General features: G+C 35.5%; 1 protein-coding gene across 1 annotated transcript in view; it reads left to right on the top strand.

The window, feature by feature from the left end:
• LOC136830532 (junctional adhesion molecule B-like) overlaps positions 1-22,500 on the top strand; it is a 651,645-nt gene that overhangs the window by 611,407 nt on the left and 17,738 nt on the right. The window contains exon 5 of the mRNA XM_067090050.1: positions 19,167-19,301. Coding sequence (XP_066946151.1) covers positions 19,167-19,301 — 135 coding nt within the window. The remainder of the gene's footprint in view (positions 1-19,166; positions 19,302-22,500) is intronic.

Raw genomic sequence — 22,500 nt, 5'->3', positions numbered from 1 at the left:
GTCTGTCATTTGTTTGATGTTATGTCCTTTGCCAAATAAAGACTCCAAAGAGTTTCTACAGTTTTTGATCACTCTGTTGCTGGAGGTAATGCCTTGGTTCCGAATTTTAAATGGCCTGAGTTGCAACTTCCGTAGAGTAAAAGCATTCTGATAATTGCGGATGTATTTTGATTTAATTATTTCGGTTCAGGAAACGGTGATAATAGCTGTTGATGTTGTTTGTTTGTTTACATCAGTCACGCGAATGAGCCTTCTAAATGAACCGGAATTAAGAGCTACCCTGGTCTTTGTTGTCAAAAGACTTGAACTTGTAATCTCTCTCTCTCTCTCTCACGCAGTTGCGCAGGAACCGGATCTTTGTGAAAATTTCATGTTTTTTGAAGCCCATGAGTCTCTCTCTCTCTCTCTCTCTCTCTCTCTCTCTCTCTCTCTCTCTCTCTCTCACGCAGTTGCGCAGGAACCCGATCTTTGTGAAAATTTCATGTTTTTTGAAGCCCAAGAGTCTCTCTCTCTCTCTCTCTCTCTCTCTCTCTCTCTCTCTCTCTCTCTCTCTCTCTCTCTCTCTCTCTCTCTCACGCAGTTGCGCAGGCACCCGATCTTTGTGAAAATCTCATGTTTTTTGAAGCCCATGAGTCTCTCTCTCTCTCTCTCTCTCTCTCTCTCTCTCTCTCTCTCTCTCTCTCTCTCTCTCTCTCTCTCTCTCTCTCACGCAGTTGCGCAGGAACCGGATCTTTGTGAAAATTTCATGTTTTTGAAGCCCATGAGTCTCTCTCTCTCTCTCTCTCTCTCTCTCTCTCTCTCTCTCTCTCGCTGGGAAGGTAAATTACTTTTACGGCGACCCCTTTTAATTCAAGTACCTGTTTCCGGCCAGATCGAGTATCGCAGAGCAAATACTCACACATGGAAGATAGAATTATCTGTTTATTTATACATGTGAGTGCAGATTGAATGAGCTTCCTAAATTTGAGAGTCATTTCGCTTCTTTTAATAAACAGGCTTCTAGAGCGATTTTTTATTTTTGTGGTAATGTCTCGCTGTCTGTCACTTGTCCTTCCATATGAGATTACTTCCGCCGGCGAAGTTGAAAGGGTTTATGTTTTTTAGATTGATTTCTTTCTCTGTGTGTGTGTGTGGATCGATTTGCTTGTTTGTTTGTTGCAGAGCCGTGCTAAATGCACGTGTGGGTTTTTACGAAATTTGCCCGAAGGGCGAGTCCCTTGACTGGCAACAAGTGATTAGGTTTGGGGTGAAATAGAACTGTAGCTTTTATGGAAAGGGGAGCGCTCTCTCTTTTTTTCCCCCTCGAATTCGAGGCCAGAACCGAGCACGGTAGCGAAACCTTTTAGGCCCTGTGGTGACTTGTGCTAGATCAGGTTTAGGAAGGTTAGGTTGAAATGTATCCTTTCGTTATTATCGCTCAGCCTTGGCATAGGTTTGCACTCTCCGAGTGTTATAGTCTGACATGTGGTATATTGTGTAGTTTTTAACCAGTGCGATATGTATTTTTCAAAATTAATCGTCTGTATTATGAGCGATATGGTCTCCTTTACTGCTTAGATGATATTATAAAAAAACTAGAGATCTATGGCATATTTTTAAAATAGATGCACCTAAGTAAATATATGCATTTGCTTGACTAGAAGAAAATACATCCCTCTCTCTCTCTCTCTCTCTCTCTCTCTCTCTCTCTCTCTCTCTCTCTCTCTCTCTCTCTCTCTCACACACACACACACACACACACACACACATACACACACACACACACACACACACACACACACACACACACACACACATATATATATATATATATATATATATATATATATATATATATATATATATATATATATATATATATATATATATATATATATATATATATATATATATATATATATATATATATATATATATATATATATATGTGGATGTGTGTGTGGATGGAATGGATGCTTGGGTGAACGCACATAGGCACGTAAAAAACACAAGTAATACTGTTCGATACATATTTAGTTACTATTATTTTTTAGTGACTGACATTACGAATAGTTTCAACAGCTTTTTCGTTGGCTGTTCGGTATCTCCAAACAGTGAAACGCATAATGCCATTATGTTTAATATCTGAGGAAAAAGGATTATTCTTGTAGATACCCTAAACGAAAACTTTTCCTTAATGAAATTGAGGGCTAACGAAAAATGGAATGCAAATCATTAATGCGATATTTGTTTAATCGTGACTAAATTGCACTCCGGAAGGAAAAAAAAATTAGGCATAAAAATCAGTGAGTGTTTCAGGGTCAAGCGAAAAATCATCTCTTAATTTGAATATATATTGCTGCTGCTTCGAAATACGTTCGCAGAACGAAGGAGGAAACTGCGCCTGGATTTATAATATACAACGTTCATTTATAGACGAGGAACTCGAAGCTTTAATATTCCACATGACATTATAAAACAAAAACAGATATTGAACTAATTTGTTTTCATGTACGCTGAATAAAATATTCTTTAATATGAAATGTTAATATATGTGTGTGTGTATGTGTGTATATGTATATATATATATATATATATATATATATATATATATATATATATATATATATATATATATATATATATATATATATATATATATGTATGCTTTTACACTGAGGGTTGTGGAACTTACCATGTAAACTCTCAAATCTGACTGAAGGAGCTGATTCAGTTAAAACACAAGTAGAAAATCTAAGCTGAAGGCCTTACTTCAACAGGGAAAGTTGCAGATAAACACTTAAAATCACTAATTTTATAATTAACAATTAAATCAGAAGAATGGGGAAATTCAAAACAGACAGGTAAAAATAGAGTCCTGTCGAACAACTAAATTTACAACAAATTAAACAATAAAAGAAGTGGGGAAAAATCCATTCCGAAGGACACCTTTGGGTGAGGAGCAGTGGTAAAGACCATGGCAAAAGCACAAGATGAACAGTTGATTCCACAGCTAGCAGCTCCGTCTGCAGTCGAGAACACATTCGGTTACTTACAAAAACTAGATAGCACAATTAAGGAGAATTGAGGGGATGCACGGAAGGTGCCAAAGCAACTCGACCCTATGAACTGGTACATTACCTTTTAGTTGGAGACAGGGGATCCTCATCTTCAAAGCCAGCATGGAGGGCAAGAATTTAAGGGGCTTGCACTTTAGAAAGACTAAGGCTCAAAACAGCCACATGGGGAAGGGTCAAGCCTCTAAGGGAGCAGAACAAAGGGGTAAGTGTGTGAATTCTGCTGCCAGGCATTCCTGAGAAAGAACTGCTCATGCGCTGCTTTTTGAGACCTCGGCGGATTATTTTTCTGTTCCTTCCAGATGGAGGTGTCTGCTTGCTTGGCAGTCTGTTTTCTATGTCGCTCGAACCCTGTGGCAGGGCACTGGCCACTTGGTGACCAGTTGCTATGGGCCCAGCCACTTTCTTTTTTTTTGGATTAGTCCCCTTCTCCGGCTCGTCTGTGCCTCCGACAAGGATTTGGTCTACAAAAGGTATTACCTGGAAGAAGGGTCTTGAACAGTCACTAGGTCGAGGAAGAAGATTAGAAGATTACCAAGGGGTAAAGAATGAGAGATTTCTTTAGGACGGGGCAATTTTTTCCCACAACCTGCCTTTGTTGGTCATTGGTGGTATTAATGTTACTGTACTTGTTTCAAAGAAATAAAAAGCAAATCAAGTTTATGAGGGCTATACTGTAGGTTTTTGCAAATCTTATAGGCCGAGGTGACTTAGAAGAGGTTTCTCTCGTTACTATATATATATATATATATATATATATATATATATATATATATATATATATATATATATATATATATATATATATATATATATATGTGTGCGTGGGTGTGTGCTATCATTATTTCACCTGTGGTAATGATAATGAGAAGTGTCTTATTCAATTTTAATGAAATTTTGTGCTTTTGCCAGGTAATGGTCAGTTTTTAGGCTAAAATGTGAGAGAAATTCTCTCTCTCTCTCTCTCTCTCTCTCTCTCTCTCTCTCTCTCTCTCTCTCTCTCTCTCTCTCTCTCTCTCTCTCTCTCTCTCTCTCTCCAATACTACATCCTGTTAGAGAAAGAGGAGAGGCAGCAGTATGTTGTGTGGCAATACATGTAAATATATCCTTATGCTAGCTTCTGTACACGCAGCGAGTAGCTTCATAGTCTTTAAGTCAGACTCCCATAGTAATGAAATTATTATCGTGTCTGATTTCAGTGCCTTATACGGCCTTCCGTATATTCATATTCTTGTGTACATATTCATTTTTAAAACATATTTAAATAAAAAGTAAAAAAAAAAAAATTAAACACGCTTTTATTAAAATGCACTGAAAAGTGAAAAATAATTCTTGGGGACACACCAGGATTTTCGTACAATTAATCATTCTAAAAAATAAAAGCGTGGGCGCCAAACATGGAAGGAAATGCAACAAGAAAAGAAACATTTCTTGTAGCATTTCGTTCCATGTTTGGCGCCCACGCTTCTATTTTTGCAGGCATGGTTAATTGTAAGAACATCCTGGTGTGTCACCAAAAATTATTTTTCACTTTTGAGTGCATTTTAATAAAAGCACAGTTTAATTTTTTTTTTTTTTATTCATTCTCTACTTCTTAGGTTTGACAGAAATTGCAACCGAATTTATGATTGTAGCTAACGAAAATGAAAGCGTCATCCTGTCTAGCCAAAGAAGGTTTGAAAAGTACGTAGAGTTATCAACTTATGCTACCGAATCAAAGAGGGTATGAAAAATCCGAAGAGTTTCACACAAATCCTGAGATACTGGGAGAGGGCACCGTAGGGTCACTAGAGGTCACTGCTGACCTACTGATCATGTAGGATTATATTGTCACCGGGATTGAGTAACCATGCAAAATTTCAAGTCCATCGGACAAAGGGAACAGGTCGAAAATTGAGTTACAAGATTTGATCCAGATAAACAAACAAAAATAACAAACAGACAAAAAAAAAGCAAGCTAAATAAAAGCGTATAAAAAGTTTTTGTTGGTGTTGTTCTAATTCAGTGGAATAATGATTTTATTTTATACCAATCCTATAGTTTCTCGGGCTCCTAAATTTGTTCCATATAACGTAAGGTTGTGGGAAATCTGTAGGTCCAGGTAAGTGCTGATACAGGAAGGTGTAAACAACAGAATTGGGTTATGGCTCTCTGTTTCCTTTGCTGGAACACAGGGCTAGTAAGTAATGAGGTTATAGTAATTTGTGAAGGTCCAGAAAGATTTTTTTTTTTTTTTTTTTGCTGCTTGATTTTAAGGATAACAGGTTTATAATGATAGGAAAACCTTATTAAAAGTATTGGTGAACTCTTTGTAAACTGATTTTTGTTATTATAACTTTAAAATAATTGCAATGAACTGATCATTGATTACACAAACATCTAAGGGAAATTCCTTTTACTTTCGATCTGGACGAGGAATGTTTTTAACAATTGCTTGTAACTAAAAAAAAAAATTATAATCAATTAGTTTTTCGTGTTTGTCTCTCTCACATTTATGCCTAAATACAACGAAATTCTCACGTTTTCAGCGAAATGTACCTCACGCGTACGCGCGCGCACAGACGATTTCATACACACACACTATATATATATATGTGTGTGTGTGTGTATACATATATATATATATATATATATATATATATATATATATATATATATATATATATATATATGGTAACTTTTTCTGTACATTTGGGGTCTTGATTTCCTGAAGTAGCTGTCTGACTAGAGCAGAATCAGATCGTCAAAGGCAAATGTACGCAAGTATGTAACATTGGTTTTCCAATCTGGACGCAGATAGCTCTTGCACTCGAAGAGCTTGAAATTTTCATGACGTTAAATAGACAACGGAAAGTCGAGAATTGCCATTCCTTTATGATACCAGGACAACTCTGTCGGCGCTTGTATCACGCAATAGGTACTTACAGGCCATGTCTACGTCATTCCGAAAATGAATGCATTGCCATAGGTGGCAAGTGAGACAAACAAGGTGACACTGAATGAATTTCCTGCAGTATTTGTGAAAGGTAGTTCGGTAATGAAATGGGTACTTATGAAAATGAATTACTATTGTTCAGTGAAAAAAATCTCCAGTCTATTACACTGTTTTTTGCTATTTCAGACTAACGAGACGTTTCATATAATGTGCTACAACATTTTCACTTGTGCAAAAAAGGCTTATGTTTACACGACGTTCGAAAATAAACACTTTTTGTCAGCGGAGGAATGGTGTGCTTGATCATAAAACCCATTTCTCTCCACCGTTTGGTCTCATGTGCAATAGTAGCTAAATAATGCAATGAGAAGTCTTCAGTGTTTTTTCATTCCGTGTCGACCTTTGGAGCTCTGAAATTTACACGAATTTTTCTGCCATATATATTTCAGGCGTTTGTTGGAACCAGAATTCGGTCATGCCAAAACTTCCCGTTTTCCGTGAAAGCGTCGTTACCTAAATTCTTTTAGATTTTTCGACCATTTTGCCAGTACAGGGAGTGTGTCTCTCGTGATTAAGTTACCAAGATAGCATACCGATGAATTTTTATATAAAACAACTGAATTTTTGTTAGTGAATAGTTTTTTTTTAAATATCTTCTTTCAAAATACGAAATAAAAAAAACCTAATGCTAAACCTTCCAAGCTGTTGGTAAGGATAAGCAAAACAGTAACTGGAAAACATGCCAATTTTATCGGAAATTGGTAAGAAATTGGTTAGGTCCCATGAGGGGTCAGGTATTGGAAATTCGGGGATATATGGAGCATCCCATTTTATTCCCTGTTTCCTTGCAGTCATAAGTCGGCCGCATTTACATTTTGTGTGGATAGAGATGTCGGTATTATTTGCTTTTTCTCGCACCTAGAGGCGTACCTTCGTCCAGCAAAGAAGGATTTCAGGCTAACGTTCAAGACATTGTATATATATATATATATATATATATATATATATATATATATATATATATATATATATATATATATATATATATATATATATATATATATATATGTATATGAATGAATTTTTATCACATCACCGTGATTCATATACAAGCATTAAGCTACAAACGTCCTTTAATATCCAGTTGGATATTAAAGGACGTTTGTAGCTTAATGCTTAGATATAAATAAATAAATAAATATATATATATATATATATATATATATATATATATATATATATATATATATATATATATATATATATATATATATATATATATATATATATATAACACACGCCTTTTCCTTACTTTGAGATGGCCTGTGAAGGCGTTACTCTCCTGGCTTTCACCGTGATGTAGTATTTTTCGTCTTGCGCCTTTTTTCCTTACGGGAAGGATGGCTCCGGGACATGTTAGCCACTTGTTTGTACGGAATCTTTTGAGGTCACGTATGGGACCTCTCTTTTAAGTGAGCAAGAATGCTACTGTTCATTATACAACACCACAGTAGTAAGAGGTAATACCTGTTGCCTGAGGAAGTGGGGATGGTTCAGGGTACAGCTGTAATGTACTCCAGAGCAGAGGAGTACGTAGCGATTATGGAATTCCAGGAAAATAAAAGCGTTTTCGCTGCCCTGTGTGTCTTGTAAGTCGCCAGATGTCCAGGGGCATGGAGTATGCAGTCCATACCTTGGACTGGTATAAAAATAAAAAGAAGACAGAACGATGCATCTCGAGGTTTAGGATGTGAGTGAATCTGGTGCAGTAGAGGAGTCTGGAGTAACTGCCAGGTGCAGAGCTGAATTGTGTAGTGTTAGCAGCATGAAGGATATTGTGTAAGAATGCAAATGAATTAGCTTGAGGATAATATGGGTATAATTTAGGATGGTGGGAGATAAACTGATCGTTAGTGAATGAGCCAGGATTGGAAAAGAATGAAAGAGAGGAACTTCCTTTTTATTTAGTGTGAATCCATATCATCCGCGGTTTTGCTAGGCGATTTTAATGCAAAGGTGGGAGTAAACGAGAATGGGAAAAAGTACCGTTCAAATGTGTTTGGAAAGGGGCTTGACTATTGGAAATACATGGCTTAAAAAGAAAAACTATTTACAAGTATTCATGAGAAACGGAGCATGCAAGATGACGAGTATGTTAGGTTGTATAGAATGGATGAAAGAGCAGGTTGATGGATGTGATGGTCAGAAGGGGAGTGACGGGAGTAGCCAGAGTTGAGAGAGAGAAAAGTTCTAGTTGGAGAGGACTGGTTAAAAGTATAGTTGTAAGGTTGATTAAGACTAGTGAGAAGAGCACAGGAGGTGAGAATTGATGGAAAATGGACTAGGGTTAAAGAGCTAGAACTTGAAGCAGTGTATGAAACGCCTGAAAAATTCCAAGTTGGAAGCATTTGTAACTTTAGGAGGGTGAGAAGAGGGGAGTGAAAAAGGAGTGGTAAGAATAATAGTGAATAATACGAAATATTTGAGGGAATTGTAAGACAAAAGGCCAAGTCTAGTATAAGAATGGGGAATGGATAAACTGGTTAGGAAGGTAGAGAAAAGTTTGCAAGAATGTTCTTCAAGGAAGTAAATTTAGTTACAGTAGCAAAAATCGGGATATATGAAGAGCCATAGAACCAACTCTAGATCGAAGTGAAAAGTGCATAAGGAATGTAAATGAAAGACCGTGGAAAATGAGAGAATTGTGGAGGTATATATAATTGGTGAAAAGTTCAGTGAAGGTGAAAAAATAGATCAGAGGACCCAGAGTTAGTTTAGTTAATTAATTAATTGGAAAGATTGGCCTACGATGTTTTGGTGAACAAAAATGAATAATTCAGACTTATTTGGAGAAGTGTGTAGAGGAAGACCTAGAAAGTACTTAATGAATCACGTAAGTTACATATTGATATACCATTAAAGCTACTATGTGAGAAAGTAATGTGTAAATACTGTAGTGGAAACATAAGCACTGACCTTAAAGTGTCAGGTGTTATCAAAACTGTAACTTTACAATATTCAAGTGTGATTTATAAATCTATGCATAATTCATTCAAGATCAAAATATGAACCCTATGAATCCGAAAATGGAACTCTTCTCTCTCTCTCTCTCTCTCTCTCTCTCTCTCTCTCTCTCTCTCTCTCTCTCTCTCTCTCTCTCTCTCTTTAATGAACACGATAACATTTGGCTTTATACTTAATTAAGCTGTCAGATCCCGCTGAATGTTTCAATTGACGCGAACAAGTGAATCATGATGAACACTGAAAGGGTTAGACGTTTTATCATAAATTCTGGGAAATGAAATTTTAGGGACTCTCGTGGCTTAGATGAATAGCGCCGTAAAGATGTATTGTTGCCTGAAAATTTGAGATTCTTTTTTTTTCTACGGCCGTCCAATGGGGTTTTGATTAGCCTAAACACATTGAAATGATGAATAAACAAATCAGTGGGTGAGAAATATATTCTTGCAATTAAAAATGAATAAAATTATTGTCAAATAAATTTGCAAATTGATAAATATCTTTATTGACACCTACATATACTATAAAGATTACAAGTATAATGAATTTGAACAGAGATGCGAAACAATGGACTGAATAGAAATAGATAAATTATTAACTACATAAGCATAAAAGCGAGAAAATAAATAAAAAAAAAGTGGTTGTGAAATTTTTAAATGTTTCTTCATCCTTTGCCACAATATGCTAAGAAAAATTCTCGCTCGTCTTATGAATACATTATTTTTGCACCCAGTAAGCCTCTCTCTCTCTCTCTCTCTCTCTCTCTCTCTCTCTCTCTCTCTCTCTCTCTCTCTCTCTCAAGAAATGTGTATGAACGGAAGCACAAGTTAATATGAATTTAAAAATCCATATTTATGATGTTCATAGGTACAAATATTTTTATCTATAAACTGTGATGCTTTCATAGGAAACTATATATATATATATATATATATATATATATATATATATATATATATATATATATATATATATATATATATATATATATATATATATATATATATATATATATATATATATATATATATATATTATATGCCTGATGCAACAAATGGATAAGAGGCAACAGGACGGCGGCCACACTGTGCGTTAATAAATGTCTTACATGGTATTTGGAGGGCCTCATAGTTGCTCCGCGTGGAGCAGCTCGTTCCAGAAAAACCTTCAAGAATTTTGCCGTTCGCCGATGTTAAAAGGCCTCGCCTTTAATGCCTCGTATGCCTTGTCCATCGATTATTGCCCTGCCCTGACCTTCCTACCGTTGTTGATGGGAATACACAAAAGTTATCCCTTTGCCCTTCTTTCTTTGAAATAGAAAAGATGCTACCTTTTTTTCCCCTTTGCTGTTCAACTCCTGGATACGGAACTTTCAAAACCCTCTCCCTCTTCACTTTCTTTTCCTCTCTTTCGGAATACTTGAGTAACCCCTCGAACTATACATTTGCGTCCCATGAAAATTTAGTAGGCTCTCCATTTTGCGTCCCATAATTGAGATAGTTGAGTCACTCCTTTTTCCACGCCATTTTCTCTGCAAGTCTGTGAATTCCGTAGGTTTTCTCATCTCCAGTTTCTATCCATTGGTTTTCTCATCTCCAGTTTCTATCCATTCATTCCAGGACTTTTTTTTTTTTTTTTTTTTTTTTTTTACTGAAGTATGAAATTTGGGTTGAAAGAATTTTCTCTTGAACGACAAGAGAAGATTTCTTAGATCTCGTGATTAGAAGATTTATTTTGCTCTCAAATATAGCAGACGGGCTACCTTAGTTTTTGCTTCATGTTCCAATTTCTTTTTAATTTCAAGAGAATAAATACCCTCCTGTTGTCGCACTTCAGCTCCCATGGGTGTCTTACGTTTTGTAAAATATCTTTCGCCGCTCATTTGATTACGTCTCTTCAATCTTTCTCCTTAAAACGCCGTTTTGCTGAGAAAGAGAGAGAGAGAGAGAGAGAGAGAGAGAGAGAGAGAGAGAGAGAGAGAGGAAGTAATGTAATTAAGAAGTCTGTGAGGGGGGGAAAAGAAAGTGAATTACGGGAAGTGAGAATACAAAGGGCATACCCATCAAGTCTCCCTTTTTACGTCGTCCAGTATTTCCAAACCAAAAGCGAGCGGGGAGAGTGAAAATTAATAAACAAATAAACGAATGGCAGTTACGCCACGACGCGTATGAGATACGCTGTCAAAGTCATGCAAGAGAAGTGGGGTTGATACAGTAAACGAAAGAAAATATGAATTAAATAGAATAGATGAATAAATGATAGATAGTACACGACGTTACCCAGAGAGAGTAGGAATTTTATAAAAGAATTTATTTGTGTTTTTTTGTTTGTGTCCACTTTTTGAAAAAGAATGAGACTAAGAATAACTTCCATTATTGTAATGTACTTTTTTTTTTTTGTATGCATTTGGCCTTTCTCTTCGTGAATGGGGAAAATGATACCATTGTCTTGTACATCTAGTGCATCTACATTCAGCCTCTCTCTCTCTCTCTCTCTCTCTCTCTCTCTCTCTCTCTCTCTCTCTCTCTCTCTCTCTCTCTCTCTCTCTCTCTCAATGCACCGATGCATAATATATATATATATATATATATATATATATATATATATATATATATATATATATATATATATATATATATATATATATACATATATATATATTTTTTTTTTTATATGTATGTATAAATTGACATAATATAACCGTGTAATCAGGTTATAACTATTGTAATAAGTTTTTGCTCTCTCTCTCTCTCTCTCTCTCTCTCTCTCTCTCTCTCTCTCTCTCTCTCTCTCTCTCTCTCTCTCTCTCTCTGCTTTGGTGCATAATATATACATAATATACATATATATATATATATATATATATATATATATATATATATATATATATATATATATATATATATATATATATATATATATATATAAATTGACATAAGATAACCGCGTAATCAGGATATAACTATTGTAATAAGTTCTTGCATTTCAGTTTGAGTTATTTTCTCACATGTATACTTTCTCTACATAGGCCTTGTTATTTCAGTTTTCGTTTCTTATATTCCCTTCCAGCTTAAATAAGTGAGATAGGAATTTATATCCACATTTATTTCTATTCCACAGCTAACAAATTAGTGTTCCAAGTTTCATTTTCGAAACTGATTTTCATATTCTGCCTTCACTCATTCCCCTTTCTAAAATTCTATTCGTATTTACTTTATTTTTTTGTATTTAACTTTCACGTTTATTTATATCACGCGAGTTAATTTACGAGTTTTTATGTTGTATAATTATTTTTGTATTTTTGTACATTTTGCTTATTGCTTGAACACCAATGAGCTGAATGGATGATAATATGAAAAGGAATAACTAAATAAGTAATCAAGAATAAAAACGTATAAGAAAGGAATGAAAAAAGAAACGTTCTGACGACTTTAAAATAAGAACAGACAAAAATAAGGTCTACAGCTTTGGTGAAATTAGGTAAATTATTTCTGGATGAAAGGTTTCAATTCTGAAGAAAGTTTGCTAACACTATAGGTAACTGGCTTTCATATTTCCGGTAAAGTTTTTCAACAACTTTGATCATTAGGCGTCAGATCTCCCTCGAAAGAATATGATTTGATTTCAGATAGTAATCAGTAAAAGAAATGGAATTAGATCTGTTCCTCTGTGAGATTATATCTTATTCCCCTATATATATATATATATATATATACGATTATATATATATATATATATATATATATATATATATATATATATATATATATATATATATATATATATATATATTATATATGGAATAAGAAATCTTACAATGGAATAAGGGGAATGAATGAATACAGAATATGAAAATCAGTTTCGAAAATGAATCTTGAAACACTAATTTGTTAGCTGTGGAATAGAAATAAATGTGGATATAAATTCCAATCTCACTTATTTAAGTTGGAAGGAAATACGAAAAACGAAAATTGAAATAGCAAGGCCTATGTAGAAAAACTATACGTGTGAGAAAATAACTCAAACTGAAATGCAAGCACTTATTACAGTAGTTATAACCTGGTTACACGGTTATCTTATGCGTCAATTTATGAATGATGATCGGGCCTGGAAAGATTGCTATTTATGACATCAGGACAGGATACAATTATCAATTATGCAACGAATGTTTTTAAAGCACTTGACGAGAACGCTTGTGACAAATACAGTTCTGACCAGCAATTTATCCGCAGTTCGTTTCTCCCAGTTCCAGTTTTATTTGATTTGCACTGGAAAGAATCTTAATTGTTTCCCCTTAGTAATAATTTTTGACAGTTTCGTCTGTCCATATTTTAACCTGGTCGACCACTCGCTAGGCGCTACCTGTCATAATATCAATAGTTCACTGCTCAGTAACATGCGATTAAAAGGTATTACAGACCATTCGTTCTCGTATGGATGCACTTACGTTGAATATCTTGACCAACTTTTCTCAGTGATACACATTGGTGTCAGAATTTCCAATAACGTACCGTTTCAATTTCCCAGAATCCTAACTCATGACTCAGACTGGTACTAAAGACTTGTAATTGCAGCAAATAAACGTATATGTATGTATGTATATATATATATATATATATATATATATATATATATATATATATAGAGAGAGAGAGAGAGAGAGAGAGAGAGAGAGAGAGAGAGAGAGAGAGAGAGAGAGAGAGAGAGAGAGAAGGGTTCATTCCCACAAAAGGTAAATGACTTGAGCCTGATGCCAGGAAAATTCGTTGCTCTTCTCTTAACCTAAGCAGTTAATTTAGAACCTGGTAGTTAGTCGACTAAAGTGGATCACGCCCAGAAGGAAAAGGGCAAGGAGTTAGCCATGTCATCCAATAAGCTAGCTAAGATCAGGAGGTTAACACCTATAACATTACGAGGATAGGCACGTTGCCATGCCTACTTAAATACCAACTAATGACACTTACACACAAACATGTGCAGAGGTTCCTAGCCCTATGCCCCAGTCCACCAAGATTGCAACCCACCACAGTCGACTGACTCCCATGTTCGTATTTACTGCTTAGATCAACAGAGGTGTGTAATCATGAGACGAAATTAAGTCCCCTTTCCGCCTCATGTTCCCCCCAGCCACCTACGCCTCTGGCTAATGAGGCAAAGGTGGACCACGAAGAGAACTTTCTCTCTCTCTCTCTCTCTCTCTCTCTCTCTCTCTCTCTCTCTCTCTCTCTCTCTCTCTCTCCGTGAATGTGTGTATTTCATAATGCATCTTATAGCTTTATATTCTTCTTAAGAACCTCTGTACATTCGCAACGCGAGCATCTGGTTCCTATTTCCCCCGCAGAATTTCTGGTCTCTCCTCTCACATTATCATCTGCTTCGCGTACTGTGTTGTTCTTTGTTTGTTTCAGTCCCTCGGCTGACTTTTGGTATTTTCCTTTATGCTTTTTTTATTTTGCTTCTGTTATTACCTTCGTCATGTTTAGTTTTGTTGTTTTACGTCGTTGCAGGCAATGAGCGAATTTTTCACGTCTGCATTTCCGCGTCGCCTATTGTTTTTTGATATCCCATTGTTGCCCACTGTAAGCAAACAGGCCTCTTTTTTTTTCCCACAGTTTATGATTTTTCAATTTGAATCTACAAAAAAATTGGCAGACAATTCTCCATTTTCCTGTATGCTATAAATTACGTTTAATGATATTTTAAGCACCAAGTCTTATTTCCGTTTAACACGCGTTATATATATATATATATATATATATATATATATATATATATATATATATATATATATATATATATATATATATATATATATATATATGTGTGTGTGTGTGTGTGTGTGTGTATCTATATAATATGTTTTACATATATATACATATATATATATATATATATATATATATATATATATATATATATATATATATATATATATATATATATATATATATATATATATATATATATATATATATATATATATATATATATATATAGAGAGAGAGAGAGAGAGAGAGAGAGAGAGAGAGAGATAGGTATGATATATCAGCAGTAGGCCTTTTCTCACATCCGGGTGTCTGCAGAGAAAATAACAGGGCATTGAACACTGCCACACTCATACTTTTAAGTTCTGCTACATTCACTTCCTATTTTTAATGCAGTCTCAACCTTCTTGGATACTAAACCTGTTGCTTTCCATCTAGCACATTTCAGATCCTCCTCTCCTACGTCATCCTAACCTTTCCAGATTATGCATTCTTCCTACTAACGTATCGTCCTCTATTCTTTGCACATCTCAATTCACTCAGGTTCATTTTATAATCTACGTTACCATTTTAACCTCTTGTACATATTACCATATTGTTCACGCTTTAAACCTTCCTGCACTATCCTTCGAAAACGTTCATCACACCAGGTTCAGCCATTTTTCTTTCACTTGCGTTTAACTTCCATATTCGTCTTCCATAAAGGATAGTTGGCTCAACAATCCCTTCATGCACGGCCATCTTGGCTTCTGTAGATACTCCAAGTTTCTCCCCAATTTTTTGTACACGCCTTGCTACCTTTCTGTCTCCCCCTGTTTTCTGAATCACCTTTTCTTTTGTTATTTCATATCGAGTTGTATTTCCTCCCATGTGCCTTCATGAATCAGGCACTCCCATTCTTCCACCATGCTTTATCCACCTTCGTTGCTCCATCTTCCTTTTTCACGTTTACTCTCACAGCTCATTTAGTCTTGCTCACATTTACTCAGGTCCCTCCTCTTGTTAATGCTGTAGAACATATCTATTAGTTTATTTTAGTTTCTCTTTACTATTCCCAAATAGCAGGTATCACCCCCAAACATAACTATTCTGTATTCTATTTCTGACCCATTTTCTTATCTCACAGCCTTGTACCAGCTAATGCACTTGTCAGCCTTCTCCTTTAAGCTTATTAAATATCCATAGATACATGACACTCTTGTCTCAAATCCATTTTATACAAAACCCTCCCTCCCCCATGTACATATTCTAACATGATATGCTTCCATCATAAAACTTTTAATTATCCTCATAGAATATCTTCCATACCTTACATCATCAGTACCATATGCATTATTTCTCCATAATTAATTAATATCTAAAGCTTTTTCTAGGTTCATCCCTGCTATATACAGCATTTTCCCTTTACTTTCAAACTTCTCACATAGGTGCTCCACAACAGATCCTGGATCAATACATTCTTTCCTTATCTAAATCCTCACTGTTCTTCCACCATCAATCCTTCTGTCATCTCAGTATATCTCTTAATATAAATCTTACCATACATATCTCTGGTCTACAGAGTAGTACCATGCCCTACAATTCTTAGGCTCCTCTTCCGCCCTTACCCTTATACAAAAGAGCATTAATTTTACCCACTCCTAGAGAACCTCTCCCTCAGATAGACGTATAATATACACAACCTGATAAGCCACTCATTCACAGTTTCTCCAGTGCACTGCAACATCTCACTTTCAATGGCATCAGCTGTTGGTTTCTTTCCTTTCTCAACCTCTTAATCCCTTTCTAATTTCTTTAACGTCACTTTCAAAGTTACACTTGTCCTTTTCAGGTTTGAGTCAGTCATCTGTGCCTCTCGTCTGTTTATACTGCTCACTCCGTTGACCCAAGACTTCATTCACATCAGACACCATCTTTTCGTATCCTCGTTGCTAGACCTATTCTCTCATTAACCTTTCCCTCCACATCGACATCCTGTAGTGCAACTTCCTGTTCTCCCTACGTTCTGTGCCCACGAATACCAGGGAGTGGTGTCTCTGGGGCCCTGTCCTAGATTTATACATACTACTCATACATTCTTTCACCTTTACGTTTTTATTTCAAGCTCCTTTGCCTTCCATTTCCTTCCTGTCTGCTACTCGTTATTTCCTTCTTGTCAGACTGATTTGGTTATATTAACAACCCGCAGTTTTACCCATTCTCCTTACACACACACACACACACACACACATGTATATGTGTGTGTGCGTGTGTAATTGTCATAGCCACAATGCCCTCTTAACTTTCTCGAATTCTTCGCACTTTTTGGATACGCTTGTTACTGCAAAGCCTTAAATGCGTCGTAAACGTTACAACCGAAATCAAAGGGATAATATCCAAGTACAAGAAATATGAAGAAATTCTGATGTGCGGTAGCTGGAAACGAACCCGGGTCCGCTGATCAGAACGAGGTACCATTGTCGACGTGACCACATATCGCACATCAGAATTTCTTCATATTTCTTGCACTTGGATCTCAAGGGATTGTAGTGACAAGCGTATCCACAAAGCGCGAAGAATTCGAGAAAGTAAGAGGGCATTGTGGATATTACAATTACATATCTATCTGGTAAACAGTGACCAGCAGATTCTACATATATATATATATATATATATATATATATATATATATATATATATATATATATATATATATATATATATATATATATATATATATATATATATATATATATATATATATATATATATATTAATACATGGAAAGATACAGCACAGCCAGTTACGTATTCATATGCAGAAACGTTTGCTGCACTGCTATACGTATTTCTTTGTTAGTCTCCACTTTCATTTTTTCTATAATAGTGCCGTTATTTTCCAAGGTATTTTATTCAGTAGCCACTACTCGTTTGAACACTTTTGGTAGGTGCAGCGCAAAAGTAAAGGGTGTATTCTTTGTTTCAGTTTTTATTTCTATCGAACGTTGTTTTTGTTTGGGATTCATCTGAATTGTTGATGTTACGTGCCCTTATTATTATCGAGCCGTGTGCAGTTCCCAGTCTGCTTTCATCTTTGGTCATTTACTCTTCATTGAATATTTCGTGCGGGCTTTGTGTTCTCGTTAATCTGCAAAATCGAAAATTGTTTGCTCGTGAGAAATGAAAGCCATCCTATGCATATATGTTATACTTAATTGCATACGATGACAAAATGATGCAATTATGCAATATCTATTGACTCAAATGATTGAATTATGAGTAAAGGTCAGGATATGATTAAGAAATGGAATATCACATCACAACTCATGTAATCTCGACAGGGATGATTAGTATTTCACAGAGATTGTAGATTAACCCGATGCCGAGTTTCAAATTAAATCGACATTTCATTGCAGAACGTAAATGTTTAATTATACTTGGTAGGGTCCTGACAGCTTTCCCAACACTAAGTCATCTGATCTCGGTTTGAAGTTTAAATGCCGTCCATTGAAATGCTGCTTATCTTAGCGCCTAAAACGAGCCTTTCTTTAAGTAACTTCGGATTGGCAGCAAGGCTTTCACTACTTTACAGAAGTCATTACTGAACGTGTCTTGATATTTCGTATCTCTGTCTCCTTCCCCTATTGAAATTCTGTTTGACGTCAGCCTCAGGCTGCGTGCCGTTGTCCTTTCTTGTGGTGCCCTTTGGGATCAGCACCATGTTTAGAGTTTACTGGGTGTAGCTGCAGATCCCACTTTCTTTCTGGAATTTGCAAAATACGTTCTAAATCTAGACCTATAATCTTAATTGCTTTAAACTGAATAAATTTCGTAGCTTTTTTCAATCCTTGCAGAACACATAGCGATTTTCAGTTTCAGATTTTAAATCGGTGTCCTGCATAGCAGAACTTGTTGACCTTTTTTTTTTTTTGCAGATGTTATAGTTCTCCATTTCTTTGCAGAACTGTTTATTATTCTCTGTTCCAGATTTATAGCGCTACCCGTCCTTGCAGAACACGCAATTGACTCGTAAACTCCGAATTCCGTGGCTTTAACCTTCCTACATTGACTCACACACACATACTTTCAGCTCTCGATTTCAAATATATATATATATATATATATATATATATATATATATATATATATATATATATATATATATATATATATATAGTATATATATATATATATATATATATATATATATATATATATGTATATATATATATATATATATATATATATATATATATATATATATATATATATATATATATATATATATATGTTTCATTGATTGATGTCCCTCTTGTCTAAGTTTATCTTTCACGGGAGGGATTGTTATTAGTTCTTTCATTTGCTGCAGTGCTGATGCAACATTCATCCCCTCCATTGTTTTCCCTCGCAGATATCCACAGGCGGAGGCCTCCTATCCCGCCTGGTCTACCTGGACGTCATTGTACCGAGAGCTGTCATACCTGGACACGGAGAGTACCACGTCGATACAGGATCCACGATATCCCTTGACTGTTATATTCAACAGGTAAGGAACTTGATCCTACGTAAGCCGGAGGATATCCACTTCACTCGTTTATTATTTTTTGTCAGGATGGCACGTTTCTCATTTACTACAAAGTTAAGGATTGCGGCTTTTTTTATTTTTTACTTTTTTTTTATTTGATGTAAAAATACTCATTTTATCGCCGTGTAAATGACGCAAGTTGGAGGAGGAAAGGATAAAAGGACTTAAGTTGAGGAATGAGGATTATTCGAGCTTACTTTTCATCAAGTTTTTTCATTTATTGTAGAATTTAATATTGCGTTTTTCAGGTTTTTTTTTAAATTCGGTTTTCATGATAGCATTTTTATCGAGCTTACCATTCCATTATAAAAGTTTTGGGTTGCGTTTTGCCGTGTTTACTATTTACAGGCCATGCAGGATTACGCTTTCATCACGTTTCTCATTTTAGGTGGAATTTTGTATTGTGCCTAATGCGTAACTCATTGTTTATGGAGCCTGGACTGTGTTATACCATGTTTAGATTTCATAATTAAACGGTTGTTCGCGATTTCGCTCCTACGTTTCTCTTTTAAAGTGTAGTTCATTTTCCTGCTTTTGTTATGTTTTCCATACTATGCGAAGTCAGGAATGCATCTGTGTCATATTTTTCACTTAATGTAGAGCTCAGAATTACATTTTATTATCGCCCAAGGTAAAGATGTCTAGCTGGTCAAACGCGAAAAGAATAATAATAAGTTAACGAAAATATAGATGGAAGTCTTCTGAACCGGGTGAATAGAGCGAAATATAAAGCAACCATTTAATAAGGTATGCAGGGTCAAAAGTTAAGTATACCTTAGTTTAACCAGACCACTGAGCTGATTAAAAGCTCTCCTAGGGCTGGCCCGAAGGATTAGATTTATTTAACGTGGTTAAGAACCAATTGGTTACCTAGCAACGGGACCTACAGCTTATTGTGGAATCCGAACCACATTATAACGAGAAATGAATTGCTATCACCAGAAGTAAATTCCTCTGATTCTTCATTCGCCGGTCGGAGAATCGAACGCGGGCCCAGCAGAGTGCAACCGAGAACGATACCAACCCGTCCAGTGAGGAAAATATTCAGGACGACGGCCTATTTTTTTTTTTTTTTTTTACTGGGGACGTAGGGGTTGCTTTGGAGTTCTCCTTTCTCAGTGATGGTCTAATTGCGTAATGCTTATTCAGGGTCAAAGTTTAGAAAACCAAGGAAAATGTGAGAGCATTATAATTCCATTACCAGCGTGGCGTTATAAAGAACTATAGCAATATAACGCCACATGAAGTGAGAAGACAAGATAATGATAACAATTATGTCGGCAGTTATCACCAAAGTGTCATTGCGGCACTAGAGTTGGACTGAAAAGCACCCACCACAAAACGTTGCATGCTGCGAGATGTGTTTTCTTAACTGGTAAGGTGCCACATTTGGATATGCGTCCGGTTATTAGAGGATACATTCGTAAGAAATGGCAGCAGAGGTGGACTTCCTCCATTTTATCCACAGATAGGAAGTACAGAAATATTAGAAAAAGTATTGATATTTGGAGTTCGGGTTTTAATCGTGACAGAAGATTCGAGATCATCCTAACACGGCTTAGGATTGGCCATACCCGCTTCACCCATAGTTATATGTTAGAGGGAGCCAGTGCCCAGTCTGTGCTCACTGTGGTGATCAGCTATCCGTTGAACACATGCTGGTGCACTTTCCTAGATTTAATCGCCTTAGGGCAAAGTACTTATTAGCTGGGACGACTGTTTTAATGATGTTGAGGTAGATAACCTTATGGGTTATCTGAGAGAATCTGATTTTTTCATGAGATATAATTTAGTATATTTATTAAAGATTTGTCATATTTATTTTATATATTAAGTATATATTTTAAATATAAAATTTTTATATATATTTATATTTTATGGTTTTTATCTAATATCATTCTTCATTTTTTACGTTCATATTTTAACACTGAATTTTACTAGTACAGTATGTTGTTATTCACCTTTTCATTATCAATCACATCATTAATTTATATATTTCATCTTCATCGCTGCGCTGAATAATCCTGATGGGTTCCGGCGCTTGGTCTTCAAGACCTAAATTTCATAATCAATCGATCTACAGTAAAGTTTGAAAATAAACATCAACAGCTTTTGCAGATGAATGTCGAAACAGATTTATGTTTCTACAAAACATATTTGAGGACTGGTTTGACGTCAAGGATGTATATCAATAAGTAACAAGTCTTGGATATCGGATGAGACCTGGGATACGATGAAGAATGGACAAAATCAAAAGATACACTTGGACAAGCTTCGGGGAATAGATGATAAACGCGAAGTAGAACGTCCTCAAGCCTAGAGAGGGAAGTTAAGCGAAAATCATGAAGAGATAAAGGAGAATATTTGGAAACGCAGGCAGGCTAATGACGTTGACACACCCATGTGTTCAAGAAGGTGCATTGATTTTAGGGTAACCCACAGAATTACTAATGAGATAACTATTGGTGAAAAGGAGAGGAGATTACCTGCCGAAAGGAGTTATAGTTCAGCATTAACTTGCCGATATGCCAGAAGTTGAAGAATATAGAATATGAATACAGTTTTTGAAGAAACTGATGGAAATACTGCAGTGAGAATTCCTGCTGAAATGACACCTCGTATTCTAACTAGAATGACGGAAGTTTTCGCAGAGGCCCTTTGTGTCACGCAGCATTGAAGGTGATGAATAAATAATAATAATAATAATAATAATAATAATAATAATAATAATAATAATGCTTTCATCTTGTGGTAATTGAAAGCTGGTATGGTTTCCTTTTCATTCAGCATCCGGCTTTTTAAGAACTGACCTTGTAATTAATGACAAGCCACACCACGGAATTACGTTTCAGATTTTAGGTGGTGTATTTTAAAAGTCTTTTCAAATGTGGACGTTCGTGTTTCCATTACTGATTATTCAAATCCCAGGCTAGATACGTTGTATTTGTCTAACTTTTCTGTGTTGGTGTGTTCAGAATAATATGATTTTCAAGTGGAAAACGTAAAGACAGACTGGAAAAAATTACACGTAAATAGAACAGCATGTATGTCAGTCAAGTGCAAAGTTAATATTTTATAGCCGGACAGTAATTGCATGTAAGATTTTATTTCCTATGAATATTAAACACACTCACACGCACGTACATACAGGCATTCACAA

This window comes from Macrobrachium rosenbergii, chromosome 4 (genome assembly GCF_040412425.1).
Source record: "Macrobrachium rosenbergii isolate ZJJX-2024 chromosome 4, ASM4041242v1, whole genome shotgun sequence".
Lineage (NCBI taxonomy): Eukaryota > Metazoa > Arthropoda > Malacostraca > Decapoda > Palaemonidae > Macrobrachium > Macrobrachium rosenbergii.
The sequence above is the reverse complement of the archived record's forward strand: the minus strand, read 5'-3'. Positions and strand labels throughout refer to the sequence as shown.